The sequence below is a fragment of the Nicotiana tomentosiformis genome, chromosome 3 (assembly GCF_000390325.3).
Source record: "Nicotiana tomentosiformis chromosome 3, ASM39032v3, whole genome shotgun sequence".
Classification (NCBI taxonomy): Eukaryota; Viridiplantae; Streptophyta; class Magnoliopsida; order Solanales; family Solanaceae; genus Nicotiana; species Nicotiana tomentosiformis.
The window spans coordinates 88,882,615-88,910,246 of NC_090814.1; the positions used below are offsets into that span (position 1 = coordinate 88,882,615).

Here is a 27,632-nt window from a genome sequence, read left to right on the forward strand (position 1 = left end):
ATTGATTACGCTTTAATTAGGGTTGAGGCCTCAAAATTGCCAAAGAGATTATCTTTAAGGGAAACTTCATGACATTCCTGCAGTAGTTTTGATCCTCAACCAACCTATTGATAATTAATATTAGTATGATTATACTACACTCAATTTTTTATCATGATGCAGAACTGACAACCTGTGGCCAGAGATGGGAGTCTTCGTATTGATACTAGACATTGTGAACTTACTCGATCCTGTTGCATAATCATGATAGGACAAATGATTCGCAATACATTGATGTCAGACATTAATTTATCTTTACTCCATGAGATCTGAAATGATACGAGTACATTTGAGATATAAATCTCATGTCAAATTCTAGGAATCTCAAAAGACTACTCTCTAATGTAAGAAAAAGATACTTCCACAAAAAGTTGGATCTACTGTAGATTAAAGACAGAGTAAATGTACATGAGTTGAGGAAATACCAAGATATACTCGAGTAAACAAATACTATGTAGAAAGGCGCCTAATCACCAGCTCAAATGTATGACCATGGTTTGCACAGCATGGTGAGCAACCACCTAGATTTCAGTTGATATTGTTATTGTCTCAATAACATCCCCAGCAATCTCACGAGGAGATATGAAAGGTCTAGGGGGCATCAGTAGGAGTTCGACGTCTCCTTCAAGCATTTCAACAACTTTGTTCATTGCAGGACGATCAGCAGGCTTCATCTGTATGCACCACAAAGCTGCGATCATCATTTTCTTTACCATCCTCCTATCTTCCTCGTTCGTATTCTGCATCTCTATATCATTTCCTTCATTAAATTGGTCGTATACCCACCTAGGAAAGTAAATTTGGCTTAAATGATCCGCCAATGGGTTCATGTTCTTCCTTCTGCCTGCCATTTCCATCAACAACATACCATAACTATATACATCGGCTTTGTACGACACTCCTCCAATATTTTTATAGAACAACTCTGGAGCCATGTAACCCACTGTCCCTCTTGCTGCAGTTACACTCACTATACTATCATCTGTTGGGTACAATTTTGCAAGCCCAAAGTCGGATATTTTTGGGTTGAAATTTTCATCCAGAAGAATGTTGTGAGGCTTTATATCAAAATGTAAGATCTGCATGTCACAACCCCGATGTAGGTAGTCTATCCCACAGGCAACTCCTAGAGATATATCGAACATTTGTTTGTAACTCAAGGAAACAATTCCTTCTTGCGGAAATATGTACTTGTCCAAGGAACCATTAGGCATGAACTCGTATACCAAAGCACGTTTTGAGCCCTCAACACAGAATCCAATGAGCTGCACAACATTAACATGGTGAATCCTTCCAATTGTGGAAACTTCACTGATAAATTCTTGCCCACTAGTCATAGAGTTGTGCATCATCTTCACTGCCACAAAAGGACCACTGCGTAGCTTTCCTTTGAAGACAGTTCCATAGGCTCCTTCGCCAAGTTTTTCCCTGAATTTATTAGTCATCTTCTTAATCTCAGAATAGGAGTACTTAATTGGCACAAGGTTGCTCTGCGTTTGCAGGAAGTCTTCAATTGATTGATACATAGATATGTGTCGTCTTCTCCATTTATACACGATTAGTGCAATCAGGAAAATGAATCCACAAAGAAACCGGAACGACAGAAGTGAAACTGCATAATATCAGAAATAAAAAAGGATAAAGGATTTGACTAAAAGCATCAAAACTTATTTTCCCAATTCAGAGTGTAGCAAGAATGGTTTGCCTAGTTGAGTAAGATAAGAAGACTCACTTAGAACTATTCCGCCGTACAATATCGTAAGAACTGTGAGAACAGGCAAATCACAAAGGAAAAATTACGTTAGAGGAAACAAATTTGTTAAAGACTTGAAGAAAGAGCTTCCAGCTATGTGGTGCTGTGAAGGAGGATTATAATTGGAAAACATATTGAAGTTACTGCACTTCAGTATCTTAAATACGTACCACCATAGTAGTGGATGCTACCTGCATTATCCAAAAAATAAGGAACTTGAGTAAAATAGAGATGCTAAATCTTAAAATAAGTTCCTGAGAATTGAAAGTTCAGTAATTAAGAGGGAAGCTGACAAACATGAAAAAGAGTGGAGAATTGAATGCAAAAGAGATCAAGATTTTCTTATAACTTTAAACAACAGAACCCACAGGAGAGTGGATATAATGAATGAAAGAACATAGACTAAACTTGACCTGCTTTAATTGAAGACTTAATCTGTGGTAATGACACCTCAAATGTGAAACATGAAAGTACAGTTAAATTGCTCAGATTCTAGCTGCAGCAAAAAAGAGATACTTCGGTCCTCAAAATACTTATATTCCATCCGTTCCAGTTTATGCGACATTATTTCCTGATTAGTCTATCCCAAAAAAAGGACACATTTCCATATTTGAAAAAAATTAACTTTACACTCTCGATTTACTCTGAGTGAGAAGTTTTTATAGCCGTACAAAAGTTATGACATGTATAAAACTTTAAGTTTCAAAAGTCCTCATTCCTTTATTAAACTCCGTGACGAATCAAACTACATGACATAAATTGGAACAAAGGGAGTGAGTTCAACCGTCATTATTGCCATACAAATGTTGTGGCATATTTAATACCATAAGTTTCAAAACCTCATTTATGTATTAAACTCCTGCCGAATCGAACTATATGATATAAATTGGAACGGAGGGAGTAAGTTCAACAGTCATTATTGCCACCAATCAGGACTCAGAATAAACCACATATTCAAGTCAGAAATGGAATTCTGTCAAACAAAACATGGGGAAAGGGATTCCAACAAGTTGAACATAGTGAAAGGTAAAATGAATCTTGACTTACAAGGGAGGGGAAGATCCATCCCAGTGTCATCATAGCAGCGGTGGTTGCAACTATAGCCGTCGCCTTCAGCAAAACAGTTGCCTTTACTCGCTTCACATTCTCTACACAAGAAGGTACGCTTCCAAGAAAGCTCAAACCCATACCTCAGGGCATCCTGAATGCTCGATAGAGTAGTATTGTCACCCGAAAGCCCACGAGCAGACGCCCAGGCCACTATTTCCATGCTGCAATTCTCAGCCAAATCCGTAATCGACATGTCCTCTCCTATGGCCACATAACTATGACTTTGTGAAGAATTAAAGAAAGAAGTCTTGTTCTGTGAACCACAGAAAGTAGTCTTCACGTAGCGCGAAGAATCTACGGTGGCTAAGCAATTGACATATATAATGGGAATGTTGGGAGCAAAATAATCAAAAGGTGAGGTGCTAGGAACATTTGTGGTGAAGTAATTGGGAAAAGAAGTGCAGTTCGAGGTCTGATTCACCAAACCAGGGTCAATTGCTCTGATTAAGAATTTGTCATAGTTGATTTCCAGCACGTTATATTTCCTTGACTCCAAACTTATGACAGTACGATTATTCTGGCAATCAAGCTGGAACCTTGAATCTCCGCAATTTTGGGGATCAGCTCTTAACCGAAAAGGAAACCTTATATGAATATCACTACAAGAAGAAGTACACCGAGTTGTGATTTGGGCTTTGACTATAGTCGTGCAAATCACAAGCAGTAGAAACGTAGCAATCCACAGCCGTCTTCTTGCAAACATCATATCTGCAGATCGACTGTGCTACCTCTGTTGTGTTGTTTGTTCCTTCATCGTACTAGCAAAGTGCGCAACTACGACATAATCAAAGGTATCAACGAGGTTGCTTCCTTGAATCTATAATTAAACAAGCTAATAATGCACAGGTTTGATCTGGTCAGGAAGTCGGATCATATCAAGGTTAAAAGTCAAAAGTCAGTTGGATATATCGTGCAGTGTTATTTCTGTTTTAATTTTATTTGCAAGTGCGCGTTTCAGTGGAAGTTGACTTTGAGTGCTATGACTGGGGATTAGGCGTGAGGGTGTGGTCAGAAATGTAGCCCTTTGTTTTTAGGGATAATTCATAAGATCACCCCTGAAGTTTGGCCGAATTTCTAATTACACACCTAAAATTTTCAGGTGACGTATGATCCCCATAAACTATCCGGAAGTGAAGTGAATTTACACCTTTTTCGACTGAACTAGCGTGGATAGAGTAATCACTCTCTTAAAGAGCGTGAAAAGTAGCAAACTATAGTTTAAAATTTAATGGAGCTAATTTTCAGCTCTTTTTTCCCACTCCCCACCTTCCTACTCTTGATCAGCTTCAAAAATTATCACAGTGCCACCCTCTCCTTCATTACAGACCTTAAATCTCGCGATTTTGCTGGGGAAGTTATGATTTTGTTAGGGAAAGAGAGAGAGGTCATGGAATGGCTTAAACAAAAGAAGAAAATGACATTATACCTATAGGGTCAGGCTGGGAATATTTTCATCTTGAACTAATATAAGAGGTCATAGGTCTCCGCAAAGATTAGGCGCATAGTTGAAGATTCAGTCAAAGTTCAGGGTGATTGTATATATAATCCCTTATTTTTGCATTTCAGACAACACATACGTAGTGTAGGGATGTCAATGGTTCGGTTCGATACATTATTTTATATAATTTGTACCATATCGATTTTTTAATTATTTTATTATGTATAATCAAAATTAAATTTTTCGAAATCGTCTTAATCATCTCGATTTTACTTCGGTATATAGCACAGTACTATTTAGTTATATTCTTTCTTCCAATATGTGTGCTTTTGTAATTACATTTCTCGATGTAATGAAAATGATTCTTCCACAATGAATCAGAGAGATTGTAGAACTGGAAAAATAGAAAATATACAAGAGAAGGAACTTTATCACAAGAATAAACATAGTATTATATAATAATAAAAATATTAATTAACCGCAGCTCAAGTGAAAGAGGCAAGAATATGACCATTGTTTTACATAGCATGGTGAGTGTGAGCACCTAATTTTTTGACTATATTTAAATTTTTTATTATTTTTTAATATATAAATATATTTTAAGTATAATCTACATATTTTAGCTCTTACTTAGCCTTTTATAGGTGTTACTTAAGAAAATTATATTTCACTCATCTCACTAATAGATCACGTTATCCCTTTTTCCCAACTCACTCACGTCACTTTACACCAGCACTACTTTATCCCTTCTTCCCAAACTCACTTAAGTCATTTTACACTAGCACACACTCACTTAAGCCCTTTTGCCCCAACTCCCTCACATCACTTTATACTAGCACACGCTCACTTAAGCCCTTTTGCCCCAACTCCCTCACATCACTTTATACTAGCACACGCTCCACTCTCCCTCACATCTCCCTCATAAATCCTCCCCACTTCCCCGCTTCCCGACTTCCTCACATCAGTTATAGAGCGCACACACACACACACTGCACAAAGGGGACGAAAAAACAGAGAGCAATAGAGAAAAATCGTAGCGCCTACCTCTTCTTCTCCTAGCCTCCCTCGACCAAAACTCCTCCAAAGCAGCCAATAAAAGCTCAAAAACGGGAACAATTTTCAGCCATTAAAAACAGCCATAAAACGTCACTAAAAATCATCCCTAAAAAACAGTTTCATCTCCACCCCAAAATACACCATAAAACACCTCAAAATTCACACTAAAGAGCAGCAAAACAAGATGTGAAAACAATTAGGAAGAGTAGCTAAAATCAGCTGCAAAACAGTCCAAAGTGCTGCTCTTTTTCCACCCAAAATCAACACCAAAACACACCTGAAACCAAGCTCTAAAAACAGTTTCATCCCACAAAAATTAGCTCAAAAAACGCTGCCAAAACCAGTTGAAAACCCAGGTGAAACAGTCCCCCTTCTCCACCCAACAAACCAGTTTCCTCCATAACCTTTCAACCCCATAAACATCAGCTAAGAAACAGCCCTGAAACTTCTCCACTTTTCAGTCAATTTCGTGTTTCTGGTAAGGTTGTGCCGTTGGAGGTTCTCAGTTGTGGTCGCTGCTCTTGGTTTGATTGTTGTGCAACAACAATTTTAAAGTTTGGATTCAATCAATACAAGGTCTATTTTTACTTCCCTGACCAATTTTTAATATGCTGTTTGTTTCTTCGTCTTTTAGCCATGTGAATATTCTATTTTTTAAATGTGATGATTGTTTTTTTTTTCCTTGTCTTTTGTCAACTTAATACCTTTGAATGAATAGATCTAATTATAATTAAACATATGTGGAAAATATTTGTTGCTTTAAATACAAAAGTAGTTTTGTTGAAATATATTTAGATTGGGTACTAGACTAAGAAGGATTTGGACTTAATTGAAAAGAGGTTTAAGACATGTAATTCCATTAAGTGACTTTGGTCATAAATTAATTAGACGAAGTTTTGTTTTGTTAATTTGGTTGGTGTTGAGTCTTTGAATTTGATTAATCGCATCAAAACAATAAAAAAAATGTGGGGGGGGGGGGGGGGGGAGGATGAGCATTTGAGCCGAGTTTATATGAAATTCTTTGAGTTGCTATTTCTTTGTTGACTTAATTGATGTGGAATTTTGAATTTCTTGGCCATTTGATCCATTTAGAGAATTAATTGTTATTCTAGTTTCATTTGTTTGAGTTTGTTCCTTATCTAGTTGGTTTTCTTGTTGGATATTAAGTTAGATGAACATTTAAAGTATAGCGGGACAGTGGGGTGATTTAACAAGCTACATGGATTTGGGTTTAGGTACTATGTCATGTTAGTTAGTCCATTTTCCCCCCCTAATAAATCCATAACAATAGAATAGACTCTCTTATCCTTCTCCCAAAATAATCTTCCATAATTCATGGCCTCACAACAATCTCAAACCTTAGGAAAATAAGCAACTCATAAATAGTCATAGTTTATTTTAGGCGTGATTAATAAATTATTATGGCTATGGGTATGATTTTCGTTGCATAGTCATGATACGTAACTCCAATTCAAGTGCGCGTTTCACGCGACTAGACCATAATTTCAAATAATAATAAAAATAATCATGTTGTAAATCACGGGTGCGTTTCACGTGGCGCGATTCGCAATATGTACAAAAAAACAACGAGTGCGCGATATCGCGACTTGTTCAAATAAATTCCATAAATACTAAAAGCGGTTAAATATATAATTAAAAGTGGTATAGAAACGTTAATGCACATAAGTCTTAAAACATGTAATTTTTCAGATAATTAGGCCAAATATTAATTGTTAAGCGACCATGCTAAAACCACGAAACTCGTGAGTGCCTCGCACCTTCTCCTGCGTTAACAGAATTACTTATCCAGTCTTCTGTGTTCGCAGACCATAAATAGAGTCAATTTCCTCGATTTGATATTTTAAAATAAACCGGTGACTTGGGACACCATAATAATTATCCCAAGTGGCGATTCTAATTAAATAAATAATCTCATTTCGAATAATGTCAATTTAATTGGAAAAACTCCCCCGTCCTTCGGGAAAAAGGAGGTGTGACAGTGAGTTAGCAACCTATACATCACTGGAAATTCTTATTGTCTCAATCACATCCCCAACAATCTCACGAGGAGCTACAAAAGGTTTAGGGGGCATCTGCAGGAGTTCAACATCTCCTTCGAGCATTTCAACAACTTTGTTCATCGCAGGACGATCAGCAGGCTTCATCTGTATGCACCACAAAGCCGCGATCATCATCTTCTTTAGAATCATCCTTTCTTTATCAGTGGTATCCGGTATCTGTACATCATTTCCTGAACTGAATTGGTCGTAAACCCAGGTAGGAAAGTAAATTTGGCTTAAGTGGTCCGCGAATGGGTTCATGTTCTTCCTTCTTCCCGCCATTTCCATCAACAACATGCCATAACTATATACATCGGCTTTGTATGAGACTCCTCCAATTTTTTTATAGAACAACTCAGGAGCCATGTAACCCATTGTCCCTCTTGCTGCAGTTAGACTCACCATACTATCATCTGTTGGGTACAATTTTGCAAGCCCAAAGTCAGATATTTTTGGATTGAAATTTTCGTCCAGAAGAATGTTGTGAGGCTTTATATCAAAATGTAAGATCTGCATGTCACAGCCCCGATGTAGGTAGTCTATCCCACGGGAAACTCCTAGAGATATATCGAACATTTGTTGGTAACTCAAGGAAACAATTCCTTCTTGCAGAAAGATGTACTTGTCTAAGGAACCATTGAGCATGAACTCATATACCAAAGCACGTTTTGAGCCCTCAACGCAGAATCCAACGAGCTGCACAACATTAACATGGTGAATCCTTCCAATTGTGGAAACTTCACTGATAAATTCTTGCCCACTAGTCATGGATTTATGCATCATCTTCACTGAAACAAAAGGACCACTACGGAGCTTTCCTTTGAAGACAGTTCCATAGGCTCCTTCGCCTAGTTTTTCCTTGAATTTATTAGTCATCTTCTTAATCTCAGAATACGAGTACTTAATTGGCACGAGGGTACCCTGGATTTGCAGGAAATCTTCAATTGCTTGATACTCAGACAAGTGCCGCCTTCTCAATTTATACACTACTAATGCAATCAGGAAAATGAATCCACAGAGAAATCGGAATGGTGGAATTAAAACTGCATGAGGATGACATTAGTAAGAAAAGCCATTTCTTTGCTCCTAGGACAAAGGGGTTTGACTAAAAGCTTTAGAGCTATTGTTTTCAGTGCAACAACAATTCTAATACTGGTAGAGTAAGATAGAGAACTTACTTATAACTATTCCACCGTATAATCTTGTATAAATTAGAACTGTCAAAACAGGCAAATCATAAAGGGAAAATTATATATTCGAGGAAAGAAAATATTAAATACTTCAAGAATGAGCTTACAGCTATGTGGTGCAATGAAGGGGTATCATTATTGGCAAACACGTTGCTTTAACAATTTCCTTTCAGCAAAATGCATAGTATATAAAATTATCGCTCCAGTATCAGAAATACTTACCAAAGAAGTGGTGGACGCTACCTGCATTGTCCAATTACAAGAGGTCAAATCTTGAAATAAATTGCTGAATATTGAAACTTAAGGATTTAAGATTAAGCAACAAAGGAGGTAGTACTCATCAAAATGAGTGGAAAATTGAAGGGGAAAAAACCAAAATTTCAACCACAGATGGAATTTTGTAAAACAGAACTTTTGAAAAGGTATTCCAATTTGAACTTAGTGAAACTCGAAATGAATGTTGACTTACAAGGGATATGTAGATTCATCCCGGAGTTGTCCTTGCAGCGATGGCAAACAAAGCCGTCACCTTCAGCAAAACAGTAGCCTTCACATTCTCTACACAAGAAGGTACGCTTCCAAGAAAACTCAAACCCATAAGCCAAGGCTGCTTGAATGTTCGACAGAGAAGTATTGTCCCCCGAAAGCCCACGAGCCGAGGCCCAGGCCACCATTTCCACGCTGCAATTCTCAGCCAAATCAGAGACCGACATGTCCTGTCCAATGGCGACATAGCTATGACTTTGGGAAGAATTAGAGAAATAAGTCTTGTTCTTCGAACCACAGAAAGTAGTCTCCACATAGCGCGAGGAATTCACAGGAGCTAAACAATTGACATAGATAATGGGAATGTTCCGATCATGATATTTAACGTCTATGATAGTACCAGAAGTTGACTTCTGATAAAGAAGTTCAACGGTTAAATCTCTAGCAAAAGTTGAGGTGCTAGGAACAGATGTGTTTAAGTGATCAGGAAAAGAAGTACAGTTCCTCGTGTGATGCTCCAAACCAGGGTCAATTGCTCTGATCAAGAATTCGCGATAGTTGATTTCTAGCACGTAATATCTTTTGGAATTCAAACTTATGACAGTACGATTTTTCAGGCAATCAAGCTCAAACCTGGAATCTCCACAATTATGGGGATCAGCTTTCAATCGAAAAGGAAAGCTAATGTTATGAATATCACCACAAGAAGAAGCACACTGGGTAATGTTTTGGGCTTTGGCCATGGTTGTGCAGGTTAAGAAAATAACAATCCAGAGTCTTGCCAACATCATACCTGAAAACCGACTGTGATGACACTGTTCTGTTGACCTTTTAGAATAGAAAGGATGCAATTCACCAAATGTATTAGCGAAGTTGCTTTCTCGAATCAATATTTGGACATTGATCAAAGCTAATGTCCACTGCCTAATTATCCAAAGCTGATGTTTGATCTGGTCATAACAGCAGGAGCAATGGTGAAAGTCAGAAGTCAGTTCTTTATAATTATTTGCGCATTAGTACACCTTTTTATTTAATTTGCGTCCACGTTTCCATGGCGTTGACCATTGAGTGCTTTCGCCGGAATACATGAATACACCCAAATCACATATTTGAGTATATCTATGTAAAAAATATTTAAATTTATTTATAATAAATCATACTCATATTATTTGTATCCTGGATTTGCATGTATCACCTATATATGATGTTTTCATCTTTATATTGTTGAGTTGTTTCAGTTATCGCAACAGGTATAGTATCTCTTAAACATCCACACATTTTTAATTACTGTTCGTCTATTCTCCGAGGCTTCAGATAAAAATATATCATATGCCATTTTATGTAATGTATCTACCCAGCCTTTGGCTCATTCTGTAATATGAAAAGCTTATTTATAGTGATATATTTTTATGTAATGCGAGAGGCATTAACTACTAGCTAGAGATCATAATTAAGAATGTGTAACCAAGGAGGGATAGAATGTGTATTATTGGATGTTAAAGATGGTAATTAGGAATGTTGCTAATTGAAGTACACATTTCATTTTCCACAAGTAGGTGTCACCTAATCGTTCAGAGAGGTATAGGAGGAAAAGAATCAAAAGAAAACCAATTAATTTAATTGAGCTTAAGGCCTAAATCAAGCCAAGGAGATACCTTTTTAAAGGAAGCCTAATGCCATTGCTGTGGTAGTTTAAATCATACTCAACCATTCATCAATCTGGGAAACTCGGATGATAACTAAGACTTGCCAGGCAGATATTAGTAGAAGCTTTAATTTGCTTGGCTTTTCTGGTGGAGCATACAATGTAAGTATAAATTACTAATATCTTTCTAACTACTAAAGATGGTCATGCCAACATAACTGCAATTAAATGGTGTGCACAAGGGGATGCTAATTAGTTTTCTACTAGAAAATACACCTACTCAGAATACTGAGCAGGCTCTCCTTCTATCACCCTAGTACTCCCAATGGTGCTGGAAGGAGTACCAGACATCGCAGTTACCTTAATCATTTCGCTTGTACACTTCTGAGATGAGGCAAGTTAAAATTCAGGCCATCATCTTAAGGGCTTCTTTAATAAGAATTTGCTTCTATCCTGGCAAACAGAGGATGTTCTCACTCCATAAAGAAAATGTGATTGTGTAATCATTTCCTTGTTTGATGAAACTATGCTTGATAGTTACCTTTCGAACGATTTGCAACACCAACATACAAATAAACTAATATACACTTCACTAAAGTATCATATTACGCTCAAAACTCTTACAATGTAAACCAAGGAAGAACTAGTTTCCCCAGCACGGGACAGAAATGACTACTTGAAGCATCATGAGATTGAACTCTTCTTAGAGCTATTGTAAGTCGTGAACTATATCAATCTTGTAACACTATCTTCAAAGGATTAATGATTCACAATGCAACAAACATTGCATCTTGAAGTCGACATTAATTTTACTTTACTCCATGAGATCATAAATAATAAGACACATCAGATATACATCTCATATCAAATCCTAGGATCTTAGTTTGATGTAAGAAACTGATACTTGCATAATGAATCAGACAGACTGTATATTGGAGAAAAACAAAATGTAGAAAGGGTAATCACCAGCTCAAATGAAACATTTTAATTAAGTAAATTATGAGTTTATGACCATGGATTGCACATCACAGTGAGTGGCCACCTATACCTCCGTGGAAATTCTTATTGTCTCAATAACATCCCCGGCAATCTCACGAGGAGATATAAAAGGTCTAGGGGGCCTCAGTAGGAGTTGAACATCTCCTTCAAGCATTTCAACAACTTTGTTCATTGCAGGACGAACAACAGGCTTCATCTGTATGCACCACAATGCCACAAAAATCATCTTCTTTACCATCCTCCTATCTTCCTCGCTGGTGTCCTGCATCTCTATATCATTTCCTTCATTATATTGGTCATAAACCCATGTAGGAAAGTAAATTTGGCTTAAATGATCCGCAAATGGGTTCATGTTCTTCCTTCTGCCTGCCATTTCCATCAACAACATACCATAACTATATACATCGGCTTTGTATGACACTCCTCCAATATTTTTATAGAACAACTCTGGAGCCATGTAACCCATTGTCCCTCTAGCTGCAGTTAGACTCACAATACTATCATTTGTTGGGTACAATTTTGCAAGCCCAAAGTCAGATATTCTTGGATTGAAATTTTCATCCAGAAGAATGTTGTGAGGCTTTATATCAAAATGTAAGATCTGCATGTCACACCCCCGATGTAGATAGTCTATCCCACGGGCAACTCCTAGAGATATCTCGAACATTTGTTTGTAACTCAAGGAATCAATTCCTTCTTGCGGAAATATGTACTTGTCCAAGGAACGATTAGGCATGAACTCATACACCAAAGCACGTTTTGAGCCCTCAACGCAGAATCCAATGAGCTGCACAACATTAACATGGTGAATCCTTCCAATTGTGGAAACTTCACTGATAAATTCTTGCCCACTAGTCATAGATTTTTGCATCATCTTCACTGCAACAAAAGGGCCACTTCGGAGCTTTCCTTTGAAGACAGTTCCATAGGCTCCTTCGCCTAGTTTTCTTTGAATTTATTAGTCATCTTCTTAATCTCAGAATAGGAGTACTTAATTGGCACAAGGTTGCTTTGGATTTGCAGGAAGTCTTCAATTGATTGATACATAGATAAGTGCCGTCTTCTCCATCTGTACACTATTAATGCAACCAGGAAAACTAATCCAAAGAGAAATCGGAATGACAGAATTGCAGCTGCATAATTTTCAAAAAGAAAAATGGAAGTCATTGATTAGAAAACCACATCCTTTTTCATAGGGTGAAGGGGTTTGACTAAAAGCTTCAAAGCTATTTCATTATTCAGAATTCAGAGTGTACCAAGAATGCTTATGGTCGTCGTTGAGTAAGATAAGAAGACTCACCTATACCAAATCCGCCAAATATTATAGTAAGAACTGTCCAACAGGCAAATCACAAAGGAAAATTTACGTTAGAAGAAGCAAATTTGGTAACGACTGGAAGAAAGAGCTTACAGCTATATGGAAAACGTATTAATTTAACGCTGTAATGACGTTATTGCAGTCCAGTATCTCAAATACGTACCGCCATGCAAGTGGATGCTACCTGCATTGTCCAAATATAGGAACTTGAGTAAAATAGAGGTTGCTATATCTTGAAATAAGTTGCTGAGAATTGAAACTTAGTATAGTTAAGAGGGTAACTAACTGATAAGCATAAAAAAGAGTGGAGAACTGAACGCAAAAGAGATCCAAATTTTCTTATAACCTCATACAATAGACCCCACAGAGAGCGGATATAATAGACGAATGAAAGTTGGCCACATCTATGACCTGCTTTAATTGAAGACTTAGTCTGTGGTAAAGAATGACACCTTAAAATTTCTAGCGTTGCAGCACTTAGGGAGATACTTGTATCTTCAAAATACTAGTCAGTACCACCAATCAGGACTCAGAAAATTCCACATATATTCAACCACAGATATGGGATTTTGTAAAACAGATAATTCTCGAAAAGGGATTCCAAATTGAATCTTGACTTACAAGGGACGGGAAGATCAAAGGGGGTGCCATCGTCGCAGCGGTGGTTGCAACTATAGCCGTCGCCTTCAGCAAAACAGTTGCCTTGACTCGCTTCACATTCTCTACACAAGAAGGTACACTTCCAAGAAAGCTCAAATCCATAACTCAGGGCATCCTGAATGCTCGATAGAGTAGTATTGTCACCCGAAAACCCACGAGCCGACGCCCAGGCCACTATTTCCATGCTGCATTTCTCAGCCAAATCCGTAATCGACATGTCCTCTCCTATGGCCACATAACTATGACTTTCTGAAGAATTAAAGAAAGAAGTCTTGTTCTCTAATCCACAGAAAGTAGTCTCCACATAGCGCGAAGAGTTTACCATGGATAAACAATTGACATATATAATAGGAATGTTGGAAGCTAAATCGCCAAAAGGTGAGGTTCTAGGAACCGTGGTGGTGAAGTAATTGGGAGAAAAAGTGCAGTTCGTGGTCTGATTCACCAAACCAGGGTCAATTGCTCTTATCAAGAATTTATCATAGTTTATTTCCAACACGTTGTATATTCTTGAATTCAAACTTATGACAGTACGATTGTTCTGGCAATCGAGCTGGAACCTAGAATCTCCACAATTCTTGGGATCAGCTTTCAATCGAAATGGAAAGGTGATGTTATGAATATCACCACAAGAAGAAGTGCACTGAGTAATATTTTGGGCTTTGGATATGGTTGTGCAGATCACAAGTAGTACAAGAATAGCTAATTGGAGCCGTATGATTGGCAACATCTTATCTGCAAATCGAGTAAGGTGAGTTTGTTCTGTCGTTTCTTTTTTATCATTTCCTCAGAGAAGATTCACCAATAGTTGAACAAGGAGCAGGGTTGCGCGCGCAGGGTTAACAAGCTAATTGACGTTTGATTTAGTCAGGAATTGAAATCAAGGATAAAAGTCAATAGTGTTGTCTATGATTAGTCGTGACTCGTGCAGTGGTTTTTTCTGTTCTTTGTTTTATTTGTGGTTCTCTGCGCGTTATCATGGAAATTAAGTGCTTTGACTGGGAGGGAGTGAGGATAATAGTTTGGGGAGAGGAAATGTCTTCTGAATATATCTCATTTCTTTAACAAGATTTAAGCTTAAATTAATTAAAATTCAAGTTTTAAATAAGCATATAATTCCCCTCAAAATTGTCTAGTGTCAACCGATTTGGACTACTCGTCATCCAGTACAAACTACTCAAAACAAGTTCTCAATGCATGTTACTGGAAGTGTAACATGGAGATTATAACACATGGATTAAAACCGACTAGATTATTTAGTGGATATATATTTCTTGATTGGTCATTAACAAAAAAACGGACATAAGGGGAATAACATAAAATATATGTTGGTTTTACGCTCAAATAAATTTAGATAAACTTTTGTATAAATAATCTCGGTATTGCTTATACTTGAATAGAAAATTCACAGGATAAAATAATTTCATATTTCTTATCCCTTGTCCCTCTAACAAAAGACCCCTAAATGTCCACGCATTTCGAAGTTACTACTTTCCCCGTTGGAAATTGTAGTTGATCCGTTTCAGAATAGAAAGTATAATATGGCATTTCATGTATTCTATCTAATGGCCATAAGTAAATTAAGAGCTCGTTTGGCCACGAAAATATTTTTTCTTTTTTTCAAAATTTTCACTTATATCACTCACAAAAATTCAAAAATAACTCAAAATTATATTCATGTGCAAGCACAACTCTCATTTTTAAATACCATTTTCACTTAGATTTTTTTTTTTTTTTAAACTTTTTTCGGAATTTTACAATTCTTATGTCCAAACTCCCACTAAATTACATTTAAAAGGAAATGCAGAGCTAAAAACGATAACATCTTTCGTTTTTTCGAGTTAAAATGAGTTTAACTTGAATATTTGGGAAACTTTGATTGGATATAAACTCGTTCTCTAGTTTGAAAAATCAATGCTAAATATCGAAAATATTTTTGGAGATGACAAAAAAAAAACAATAATTGTTCGCAAAATTTAAGGTAGACTTGAAAGAAATTATTTTATCCGTTACAAATTATCTATCGTGTTTCTCTTTTATATCTGTAGACAATAAATTGCGTCAAAAAAATAAAATCAAGACCGAAAAATATCGCAACAATCATTGTATTTGATTTCAAATAATTTGAGTCTACAATCTCTATGAATCCCCTGATTCTTCTTTCCAATAGTAAATAAATTCAAGGGCCCTTGAGCTTGATCTTGAATATGTAGTTGTTGCCACGAACGATGATCTTGAATTCAACTAGCACAAACTTTGATTTGAACTCGTATTCCTTGAATCTTGATTTGTTCTACTTTCTTGAGCTTGAGCTTGATTGCTTGAACTTGATTTGTTCTTCGTTCTTGAGCTTGAACTTGATTTGTTCTTCATTCTTGAGCTTGAACCTAATTGCTTGAACTTGAACTTGATTGCTTGAAGCTTGAAACTTGTGGAGAAATTTGTAGCGTTTGATCCGCGAGCTTTTTCTTACTTCTTGTTATAACTTCTGGTGTCTTTTCTGGGTTATGAATACCCCTATTTATAGTTGTGGAAGAGAAGAGTTATGATAAGAACAAACTCTTTTTGACCAATCAAATTGAAGTGTGACAAGGCCGCATTTGATTGGCCAGAACATGTCACTTGTCCACGTGGCGCGGTTTCATTGGCCTTCTAATGTGACTTGACATGCCTTGTCATTTTGACACGTGGCATGATCCTACGGCTCTTTCGTTTGACTTGGCGTGCCACATCATATAACACGTGGCATAAAACTGGGTCTCTAGGAATATGACATCTTGAGCTTAATAAAGTGGGCTCTTCATTCGTAGCCCAATGAATTTTTATCTTATTTATCTAATAACATTGGACTTTTATAATTTATTCAATTATATTAGTCCATTATATTTATTTGGACTAGTATATTTAAAATATAGTCCAAATTATTTATTGAATTTAAATTCAATAAATTTTACATGCCTACAAATGCCCCTACTTCAAGAATTATCGGACATAAACTTTGACTTAGAAGCGATAAATTCTTGAAGTACCAGTGGAGTATCAAATATTAGCATCGATGTTCTAGCAATCAATTTGTAGTTCATAAATAGATATTATGAACAAGAACAAGGCTAAACAACAATGATTGCACTTGCTTTTTGCAATCTTTATTCTTGGCAAAGCAATCTTTTTTGTCTCTAATAAGTTTGCCGTGACTACTAGATCTTTAGGAGGCAACTACAATTACTTGATTCCTATTTCATGTTGGGAACGAAATCCTGTTGCCGCCTTACAAGTCCCACACCGTGACAGATTCGTCTGGGCAGCCGCCATTCGCCTATATATATATATATATATCATGATGCTCTTCAATCGCGAACCTCAACTCACAATATTTAGAAGCTGCTTCGAGTCAGCCTTTGACGATTACCGATGAAGGTAATCTCTGCCAGGTAATTATTATATTTTTTTAGCCTTCTTTTTTTTTTAGGTCAAACGAGAAGAATATATTCTTGTTTAATAAGATGATCCACGCATGAATAAGGCAGTCTTAGGGTGTAAGGGGATGTGTACTTATCCCCGCCCAAATATAAAAGAGATTACTCTCAAGGTGACCCGAATATCGGAGAGATTACTCTCAAGGTGGCCCGATTATCGGAGAGATTACTCTCAAGGTAACCCGATTATTGGAGAGATTACTCTCAAGGTGATCCGACTATCGGAGAAATTACTCTCAATGTGGCCCGACTATCGGAGAGATTACTCTCAATGTGGCCCGACTATCGGAGAGATTACTCTCAAGGTGCCCCGACTATCGGAGAGATTACTCTCAAGGTGACCTGACTATCGAAGAGATTACTCTCAATGTGACCCGACTATTGAAGAGATTACTCTCAAGGTGACCCGACTATCAGAGAGATTACTCTCAAGGTGTACCGACTATCGGAGAGATTACTCTCAATGTGGCCCGACTATCAGAGAGATTACTCTCAAGATGCCCCGACTATCGGAGAGATTACTCTCAAGGTGACCCGACTGTCGGAGAGATTACTCTCAATGTGGCCCGACTATTGGAGAGATTACTCTCAAGACGACCGGACTATCAGAGAGATTACTCTCAAGGTGGCCCGACTATTGGACAGATTACTCTCAAGATGACCCGACTATCAGAGAGATTACTCTCAAGGTGGCTTGACTATCGGAAAGATTACTCTCAAGGTGACTCGAATATCGGAGAGATTACTCTCAAGATAGTCCGAATATCGGAGCGATTACTCTCATGGTGTAAAGGGATTGATTCATCCCTATCCAAAAACTGAAGGCCATTTCAGGGTGCAAAGGTTCATACAGCATATCGAAGTGCAAGTCTATGGTAACAAATAGATGGACAAATCCTCAACATCATATGGGAGGACAAATCCATGGCAGCATATAGAAGGACAAATCCATAAAGAGGCCAACTTAAGGTGTAAAGGGACTTAACTGTCCACCTTAGGATTAGAAAATTATAGTTTCTTTTAAGGACAAACCTACGAAGAGGACAATTTAAGGTGTAAAAGGATTTAAATGTCCGCTTTAAGATCGAAAAGTTATAGTTCCTTTTAAGGACAAACCCACAATGAGGCCAACTTAAGGTGCAAAGGGATTTAAATGCCCACCTTAAGATTGGAATACTAGAAACCTTCACCTCGAAGATTTGGTGGACTTGACGACATCGACTTGAACATTTTGCGAACTTTGAAGATTTGGCGGACTTTGTAGACTTCAACTTGAAGACCGACAAACTTGAAGATTTGATTGACTTGAAGATTCAGCGGACTTTGATGCTTCAACCTGAAGAATGGTGGACTTTTGAACTTCAACTTGAAAAATTAGAAGACTTGAAGACTCAACTTAAAGACTTGGAGGGCTTAAACAATTCAACTTGTAGACAGGAAAATTTGAGGACTTCAACTTGAAGACCGACCCACGATGAGGCCAACTTAAGGTGCAAACCCACGACAAGGCCAACTTAAGGTGCAAAGGGATTTAAATGTCCACCTTAAGATTGGAATACTAGAAACCTTCACCTCGAAGATTTGCTGGACTTGACGACATCGACTTGAACATTTTGCGAACTTTGAAGATTTGGCGGACTTTACAGACTTCAACTTGAAGACTGACAAACTTGAAGATTTGATGGACTTGAAGATTCAGCGGACTTTGGCGCTTCAACCTGAAGAGTGGTGGAATTTTGAACTTCAACTTGAAAAATTAGCAGACTTGAAGACTTCAACTTGAAGACTTGGAGGGCTTAAACAATTCAACTTGAAGACCGGAAAATTTGAGGACTTCAACTTGAAGACCGACGGACTTGAGGACTTCAACTTGAAGTCTTGGAGGGCTTAAATATTTCAACTTGAAGACTGACGAATTTGATGACTTCAATTTGAAGACTGACAGACTTGAAGTCTTCAACTTGAAGACTTTGAGGGCTCAAATATTTCAACTTGAAGAGCAGTGAACTTGAAGATTGGCGGATTTAAAGATTTGGCGAACATGAAGACATTGTGAATCCCTGAACTTTAGTGCAAATACTTGGTAGCCTCCTAAAAAACTATAATCGTCCCATTGAAGACATAGGTTTACCATGGATGATTGTCCCCTATAAGTTATTTGAGATCCAAAGTTCAACAGAAGAATGATATTTCAGTCCGATTTTCAAGAGTTGGTTGAATGAATTACTTCCATCATACTTCATTTGGACAACGATTGGGGAAATATGTATCTTTTGAACTAGTGCGACTGAACTTAGAATGAAATGCTAAGCTACCTACGTACCTCGGTGAAGAGGATCAAGTCATACCATAGTTCAGAATGAGTGGGGTTTTCTTTTCTTTTTTTTTTTTTTTCTGTCCTAACTTTTGCCTAAGCCGCCTCTTTAGAGGTTTTCAACCTAGCAAACTTTTTTTTTGTTAGGCCGTACACAGTTTATACTCTTGCGAGCCAGGAGTAATATGCAATTTATGCTCTTGCGTTAAAGAGCATTGCAACTTCAAGGATAATACTTTTTCAAAAACTTGCCATTGATAGGGCTGATTCTCATGCCATCTGCATCAACCAGCTTGTAAGCCCCACTTGAATAAGCTTCTTGCATGACATATGACCCATCCTTTTTTGAAGTGAAATTCCCTATTGGTTTATGGGGAGTAATAATGGGTTTTCGTACAACAAGGACTTGATCTCCTACTTGAAAGGATCTCGGGCAAACTCTTTTATTGAAGGCGCAAGACAATCGAGCTTGATAACATCCAAGGCTCTGTTGAGCTTCCAACCTCTTCTGATCAAGAGCCTTCAACTCTGCTAATCAAAGTCAAGCATTTTCTTCATCAGTGATCCCTTCTTGAATAGCTAATCGTAATGAAGGAATTTGACGCTCGAGTGGCAAGAAGGCTTCAACTCCATAAACGAGTGCATAAGGGGGCATTTGTGTTGGCGTGCAGTGAGTTATCCTATATGCCCACAGAGCTTCTTCTATTCGGCCATGCCAATCTCATTTGGATTTGGAGACGACTTTCTTTAACAAGTTACATAAAGTCCTGTTGAATGCCTCGGCTAGACCATTGGCGGCAGCATTGTACATAGAAGAGTTATGTTTCTTGAAGCCAAAAAGTTCACAAATCTTGTTCATCAACCTATTGTCGAACGGCTTGCCATTATCCGTTATTATGTAACGAGGAATGCCAAAGTGATAGATAATGTTTACTCGGATGAAACTTGCAACATTTTCCTTCTTTACTTCCTTAAGAGCAACAATTTCAGCCCATTTTGAGAAGTAGTCAGTTGCAGCCAAGATGTATAGGTGCCCACCAGAGGACTTTGGCAGTGGTTCAACAACATCTAATCCCCAAGCGTCAAATGGCTAGGATGCAACAGTCGGGTGCAACACTTTAGGAGGTTAATGAATAAAATTCGCATGGAATTGACAAGCCTTGTATCTTTGAGCGTAGTCCAAGCAATCTTTTACCATCGTTGGCCAATAATATCCCATCCTTTTTATATGGAAGTGGATCTTTGGTCCAGACTTGTGTGACCTACATACCCCAGAATGTGCCTCTTGCAGAGCTTGGAGTGCTTCTTCTTCCCCTAAGCATCGCAAGAGTACTCCCTCGAATGACCTTCTGTATAGAGTATCTTTGTAGTAAAGGAAGCGAGGTGCACAATGACGGATTTTAGTCCTTCTCCTCGGATTTTCTGGAAGTATCCCATAGCGTAAGTACTCGATAACGGGTTGTCTCCATTCTTCTTTCTCAGCTTCATAAATAGCGATAAGATGCTTGAGTTCATTTTCTTTACTTCAACCTCATTTGGTGGCGGTATTACCCTTTTTTGGCAAACAGTAACTTGCACTTGATCATGCTGGATTAACGATGAAGTTAGGGCAGCTAAAGCATCATCCTTCTTGTTTTCTTTCCCTGGCACATGTTGAATAGACATGTCACCGACCCACCCCATTAATTTCTTAGCATAATCATGATATGGGCGTAGTTCAGGTTTCTTGACCTCGTAACTACCTAAAATCTAGTTGATTACCAATTGAGAGTCACCAAAGACTTGTAATTGCAACCGCTTCATTTCAACAGCCATTTCAAGCCTAAGTATTAGTGCTTGATACTCAGCAACGTTGTTAGAGCAGAGTTGCGTCAACGTAAAAGAGTAGGGCAAAACTTAACCTTGAGAAGTATACTACACCAGCACCAGCTCCTACGCAATGTGCAGAACCATCAAAGTACATCTTCCATGGAGGTTGAACTTCAATGGCCATTGCGTCCTCATCAGGTAGTTCTTTAGTTATCTCCCAATCATCAGGTATAGGGTGATCTGCCAAGAAGTCCGCTAAAGCTTGTCCTTTTATAGCCTTTTGGGGTATGTACACAATTTCAAATTGTTGACATTGGAGATACCGCCTTGCTAGTCGATCACTAAGAATAGGTTTTGACATCATGAACTTGATGGGATTTGCTCTAGAAACCAAACGAACGACATGAGCTTGAAAGTAGTGCTTCAACTTTTGGATTGAGAAGACTAGCGCCAAACATAACTTTTTGATTGGCGAATAATTCAGCTCATTTGGTGTCATCATCCTGCTCAAGTAGCAAATGGAGTTTTCTTTCCCTTCACTATTTTCTTGGGCCAACAGCGCTCCAACAGACCTTTCTTGTGCTGAAATATATAGTATCAGCGACTTTCCAAGTATAGGGGTTGCCAAAACTGGAGGCTTCATCAAGTAAGTTTTGATACTTTCAAAGGCATTGCTACAAACTTGGTCCCACTTGAAAGGAACGCCTTTCTTCATGAGGCGACTAAACGATTGGCACCTCCCAGCTAGGTTTGAGATGAATCTACTAAGGTATGCTAGCTTTCCTTGTAGACTTTTTAATTCATGAATATCCCGAGGCTAAGGCATTTTCAAAATTGCATCTACTTTGGCTTGATCAATTTCGATCCCTCGTTACCGCACAATGAAACCAAGGAACTTTCCAGAAGTAACTCCAAAAGCACATTTCAATGGATTCATCCTAAGTTGGTACCTCCGGAGCAACTCAAACACCATTCTCAAGTCTTTCAAGTGGCCGCTCTTTTTTCTTGATTTTACCACGAAGTCGTCAACATAGCATTCTACATTCTTATGGAGAAGGTCATCAAAGATATTCTGCATAGCTCTTTGGTAAGTAGAACCAGTGTTCTTCAAGCCAAAAGACATTACCTTGTAGCAAGAAATACCCTTTGGGGTACGGAATGCAGTAAGCTCTTCATCATTTGGTGCCATGCAAATTTGGTTATAGCCCGACGAACCATCCATGAAATACATTGCCTCATAACGAGTAGTAGCATCGATCATTAGCTTTGGAATAGGAAGCGGGAATTCATCTTTGGGACACACATTATTGAGATCCCTGAAGTCAACGCACACCCAAATCTGGTCATTCTTCTTCCTTACAGGGACAATACTTGAGATCCATGTTGGGTATTTAACTTTACGAATAAATCCATCTTCAATGAGTTTGTTAACTTCACTTTCAATCAAGGGAACCAAGTTCGGCCTAAAGCGCCTTTGAGCTTGCTTAACAGGACGAGCACTATTCTTGACTGCAAGGTGATTGACTGCTACTTTAGGGTCCAAGCCAGGAATCTCTTTATAACTCCAAGCAAAGACATCCCTATACTCTTTGAGTAACTCAATATAAGTTCTTTCTTCGTTGACTGCTAGTAAAACACTTACATAAGTGGGCCTCGGTTCTTCGTCGGTGCCAAGGTTTATTTCTTTCAAAGCGTCAACTGTTGCCTTTACCCCTTCTTCAAGTTCATGCGGAGCATCCTTTGCGTCTTCATCTTCTTGAGGGTCCCCATCGTTGAAGGATATGTGATAACATGGTGTAACATCTTCCAATTTCTCGTCATCCTCCATTAGAGATGAAACATCGTGCTCGCCTTGCATAGTAACATGATACGAAGAACCCACACTTTCTTCCTCTTCATCACGTTCTTTAGTGTAGACCATAGTGTATGGCTTCACCTTTAGTACCTCATCATACGAAACCATGACTTTTGTTTGTCGCCTCATTTTAGAAGGACCGGACTTTGGAAATCCTTAGAGATCATCTGAATTTTGGGCAAAATGGGTGTTCTTGTATTTTGATAATTTCTCTAGAATTTGTTCCCCTTCTTTAATGGACCCAATATCTCAAATACGGAAGTCCTCACAGTTGGTTTTCCAAGTCGATCAAAGATTAAAGGTCTGTTAGAACCGGTAGATTCATCTTCTACAGTGATATAATTATTGCTTGCCCTTCTTATGGAGATGCGAACTGGTGATGGTTGCTCATTGGAATTGTATCCAGCTTTTACAAATAGCCTGTAAGCATTAGGATCAAAGCCTTCATCTGTACGCTTCGTAGGGAGTGCCACATTCTGCGAAGGATTTTGGGCCACAAACCCTACAAATAGCGTTGAGGGCATCTTTACTACCTCAATTCGTCTGATCGGAAGAGTTAACTCCCTTAGCATATTGGTTTGGAGTTTTGCGGATTCTCCCTCATCTTTCTTCCTTTTAGGGACATAGCGAAGCACATGAGTTACTTTTTTGCCGTGAGACACAATGTTCCCTTTATGAGATTTATTTGAGCTAGGGTGTACCTCCTCAGCAATATCTTTGGTTTTGTCAGTAACCACTCAGCCCTCTTAGTCGTGGACTCGTCATTCTTTCCATTCATGACATCATCAGCTTTTAGCTCCTTCACAATGCGGTTCTTCGAGTAGAACTTTGCATCGGCGACGTGTGATTTAGCCTCGGTGAATGACTCATCATGAGCAACTATCTTCTTCTCGACTCCTCCCTCGTAGTACTTCAAACATTGATGGCAGGTAGATAGAACCATTTTATTCTCATGTATCCAAGGCCTTCCAAGCAAGACGTTGTATGAAGTCTTTGCATTGATCACATGCAACCATGCACTTGATTGCATATCTTCAATGGTGACTCCCAACCTGATCACACAAATGGCTCTTTGCCCCCCTTGGTTGAATCCTTGAATCATGACATGACTTTTCAAAAGTTCGTTCATGGGAATACTAAGTTCTATCACAATGAGATTTAGCAAGATGTTCACTGAGGATCCTCCATCAACCAAAATTCGATTTACCATTTCATCGCGCATATAGCCAACCAGGTACAACAGGTGGTTATGAGTAGTGTCACCTAATAGAAGATCGTCATTTGTGAGCATAACTTTTTTCTCGTAAGCATTAGCTTCTTGAGGAATAGACTCGATGAGATTTTTTGAAGATGGTGCCAACGGTAGGCCATCATTCTTTTCTTCCCCTTTATCAGCATTGCAACAAAAGGCCTCAATACCATCACGGAAAATCTTCATGCGGAACCAACTTGGCAAGAACTCTTCCAAGGTCACTGGATGTCGTGGCTTTGAGGGTGGTGCACCTCCACTTTTGCCTTCTTCAAACGCTTAACGGGATTCCGTTTCCTTGTTATTTTTACCATCATTTTACTTGTTGGTTGTTCTATTGATTCTTTTCGTGGGCTCCTTTTGTGGCGCCTACGACGAGTCACCAACATCCAACCTTCATCAGCAGGTTGATCAACTTCAACTTTGTTGTTCTCCAGTAATTCTTCCTCTTTACTTTCTTTAAAGCTACATAATTCATCTGGACTGAATGAGCCAAAGGTGATAGAGACTTGGTTTGCGCCTTCTTTTTCATCTTTAAGCACGATCTTCTTTTCACGAGCCAAGTCCATAACTTTGTCCTTGAAGACAAAGCACGTCTCCAGAGGGCGGCTCACAAGTCGATGATATTTACAATAATTCGGGTCATCCATTTTCCTAGCTTTATTTGGCCGCTTCATCTCCGGAAGCTCAATAAGATTTAACTCGAGGAGCTCTTCAAAAATTGCGGGCACATCAGAATCCATAAATGGGTAATCCTTCTCTTGCATTTCTTTTGGAGATAAATTTCCACTTGGCTTATCTTGTAAAGAAGTGGACTTCATACTCTGCTTCTTGCTCACCTTTGCTGTGAACTTCACAGGTGATGTGTTGACACTCATAGTTTCTTTGTTTTCAGACTTGGGTACAAGCTTTCTTCATTTCCTAACTTCTTGCTTGTCATTCCCTTTGCGAGGCTCATAGATAGGCAACCTTTTATTTCCAGCGGAGGCCATGCTCAATTCCTTGTCATGGGCATGAGTTGCAAGTTCTTCAAATGTGCTAGGCTTGATATCTTGCAAGATGTAGCGCGGTCCCCACTGCATGCCTTGGATGCACATATTTATGCCAGAAGCTTCACTAAGCCTCTCTTTACAGTTGAGTTTTGCATTCCTCCATCATTTGATAAAGTCGATAACTGGTTCACCCTTTCGTTGACGAGTATTTGTATGTTCTATCATACTCACAGTGCGTCTCGTACTATAAAAGCGATTTAGGAACTCTTTCTCTAGTTGATCCTAGCTATCAATAGATCGAGCCTCGAGGTCTGTGTACCAGTCAAAAGTATTTCCTTTTAATGATGACAAACTGCTTGACAGGGTAATCTCCATAAGTCCCACCATTGTTGCATGTCTCAACGATGTGTGCCACATTTTGCTTTGGATTGTCTTTGCCGTCAAACTATTGAAATTTTGGAGGTTGATAGCAGCAGGCATCTTCAACATATCGATCCATGAAGTGTATGACTTTGCATAGGTAAAGGAGGACTTGAAAGCAACTTCATATTTGTTTTTATAGTCCCTTCAATGAACTCCTTTAGTTGATTGATTGGAATCATCCCTTCTAAAGAGACTGGATAGCCTTAGCGGATACAACTTGTCTTGGGGGAGAATTACTCTCTGGAACCTCCAGGAGCTTGTGAGGTGCATGGGTGGATTCTTCTTCCATCAAGATTCCCACCCTATCTGTTAACTTGTCAATTCTAGCATCTTGATTTTTCATTCACTTGGTCAAGCAGCGATTGCTTCCGTCAAGTTTGCCAACTGCTCCTCCACAGATTAAGTGTTTGTCACCATAGCTTGCATGATTATTGTGGATGATAGAGTGTAGCATGGATTGTTACATAGATTGATCCTTGATTGTCTCACGCTATGCAGTATAGGTGGAGAGGATACATCACTTGAAGCATCATCATCTTCATTCACGGCAGATTTCTTGGATCCGGAGAGGTTAAGTAGAGTAAGGGTTTTCTTAATCTTTTCAGCAACATCGCTTCCTCCTTCGTGTGCGTTTGTGGAAGATCTTGATCTTTTTGAGGATGAAGATCCGAAAACATGGGTTGATGCGGATGACACTTGGAGTGCGTGTTGTCCTAAAGAGCTTGCCTTGCTTCTTATAGTTGGTCCAAAGCTTCCAAAGGTAACATCGAGAATGCTTTCTACATCAGTGTAGAACCTGGAATTAGCAGCCTTGATGGAAGTTCATCTGGGGTTGATTTTCTTTGAAGCCATTTCGATGTTCTTAAACTTTGGTGATTGAAACATTGAGATGAGAGGTAGAGATTTTCCCACTAGGCGTGCAAGAATTTGTAGACAATAAATTGTGTCAAAAAAATAAAATCAAAACCGAAAAATATCACAACAATCGTAGTATTTGATTTCAAATAATTTGAGTGTACAATCTCGATGAATCCTCTGATTCTTCTTTTTAATAGTAAATAAATTCAAGGTCCTTGAGCTTGATCTTAAATATGTAGTTGTTGCCACGAACGATGATCTTGAATTCAACTAGCACGAACTTTGATTTGAACTCGTACTCCTTGAATCTTGATTTGTTCTTCGTTCTTGATTTTGAGCTTGATTGCTTGAACTTGAACTTGATTTGTTCTCCATTCTTGAGCTTGAACCTGATTACTTGTGTTACACCCCATGTTTTTGTAAACGAAAGTACGTCGTAAGTCAATTGATGTAAGCTTGAAAATGAGATCCTTTTCGAAAGTATATAAAGTGATTTACTGATGTTACGTCCCATTTTCACAAGCCTTTAGGAGTTATCATTCGGGGACAAATATTTATAAGGGGACATGTTGTTACACCCCATACTTCAGACGTCACTGTCATTATAGGATTATCTAATGTAAGCTCAAAAAGGACGAAATCCTTCTACAAGGATAAGAAAGGTTTACCGAAGTCTTAAGTAAGTTAAGATGAATATGAGACTTGTTAATCATGATTTAAATGAGTTTAAAGTCATGATATAACTATATATGATGTTTGGATATGAAATATAAAGTTTGGAAAAAATTGAATTTAATTTGCGGAAAAACCGACTAAGGATTTGTCTTGTAATGAAGCTTTTTGAGCAATACATTTCGTAAGCTTTATGATGTCTTTTTGGGATATTATATACCAAATTGAAG

The 27,632-nt window shown here is 38.3% G+C and overlaps 2 protein-coding genes and 1 pseudogene across 3 annotated transcripts; all 3 read right to left on the bottom strand.

Moving 5' to 3' along the window:
• Nucleotides 1-270: 270 nt before the first annotated feature.
• On the bottom strand, nucleotides 271-4,306 carry LOC104089204 (rust resistance kinase Lr10-like). Of its 2 annotated transcripts, XM_070197231.1 has the most exons (5): nucleotides 3,681-4,306; nucleotides 2,840-3,650; nucleotides 1,963-1,983; nucleotides 1,772-1,804; nucleotides 271-1,651 (listed from the first exon to the last, which is right to left on the bottom strand). In XM_070197231.1, exons 2-5 carry the CDS (start codon nucleotides 3,606-3,608, stop codon nucleotides 561-563), a joined length of 1,914 nt encoding a protein of 637 aa, XP_070053332.1. In that variant the 5' UTR covers nucleotides 3,609-3,650; nucleotides 3,681-4,306; the 3' UTR covers nucleotides 271-560. The 2 variants fall into 2 exon arrangements, with proteins under 2 accessions (XP_070053332.1, XP_009592347.1); XM_009594052.4 differs by having other exon boundaries at nucleotides 2,840-4,306.
• Nucleotides 4,307-6,397: 2,091 nt separating this feature from the next.
• On the bottom strand, nucleotides 6,398-10,147 carry LOC117272964 (rust resistance kinase Lr10-like). The gene is made up of 4 exons (XM_033654283.2): nucleotides 9,116-10,147; nucleotides 8,869-8,889; nucleotides 8,635-8,673; nucleotides 6,398-8,499 (listed from the first exon to the last, which is right to left on the bottom strand). The coding sequence occupies exons 1-4, from the start codon at nucleotides 9,921-9,923 to the stop codon at nucleotides 7,409-7,411; spliced, it is 1,959 nt and encodes a 652-aa protein (XP_033510174.1). The 5' UTR covers nucleotides 9,924-10,147; the 3' UTR covers nucleotides 6,398-7,408.
• Nucleotides 10,148-11,727: 1,580 nt separating this feature from the next.
• On the bottom strand, nucleotides 11,728-14,702 carry LOC104089206 (rust resistance kinase Lr10-like; annotated as a pseudogene).
• Nucleotides 14,703-27,632: the final 12,930 nt, after the last annotated feature.

What these genes read in the sequence shown, in the direction of transcription:
- LOC104089204 (XM_070197231.1), bottom strand. Translation starts at nt 3,608, where the DNA reads ATGATGTTTGCAAGAAGACGGCTGTGGATTGCTACGTTTCTACTGCTT. An exon ending in GATGGATCTTCCCCTCCCTT is followed by an intron (nt 1,984 to 2,839) that starts GTAAGTCAAGAT and finishes TGGATAATGCAG; the next exon opens with GTAGCATCCACTACTATGGT. An exon ending in GTACGGCGGAATAGTTCTAA is followed by an intron (nt 1,652 to 1,771) that starts GTGAGTCTTCTT and finishes GATATTATGCAG; the next exon opens with TTTCACTTCTGTCGTTCCGG.
- LOC117272964 (XM_033654283.2), bottom strand. Translation starts at nt 9,923, where the DNA reads ATGATGTTGGCAAGACTCTGGATTGTTATTTTCTTAACCTGCACAACC. An exon ending in TAGCGTCCACCACTTCTTTG is followed by an intron (nt 8,674 to 8,868) that starts GTAAGTATTTCT and finishes CTGTTTTGACAG; the next exon opens with TTCTAATTTATACAAGATTA. An exon ending in ATACGGTGGAATAGTTATAA is followed by an intron (nt 8,500 to 8,634) that starts GTAAGTTCTCTA and finishes ATCCTCATGCAG; the next exon opens with TTTTAATTCCACCATTCCGA.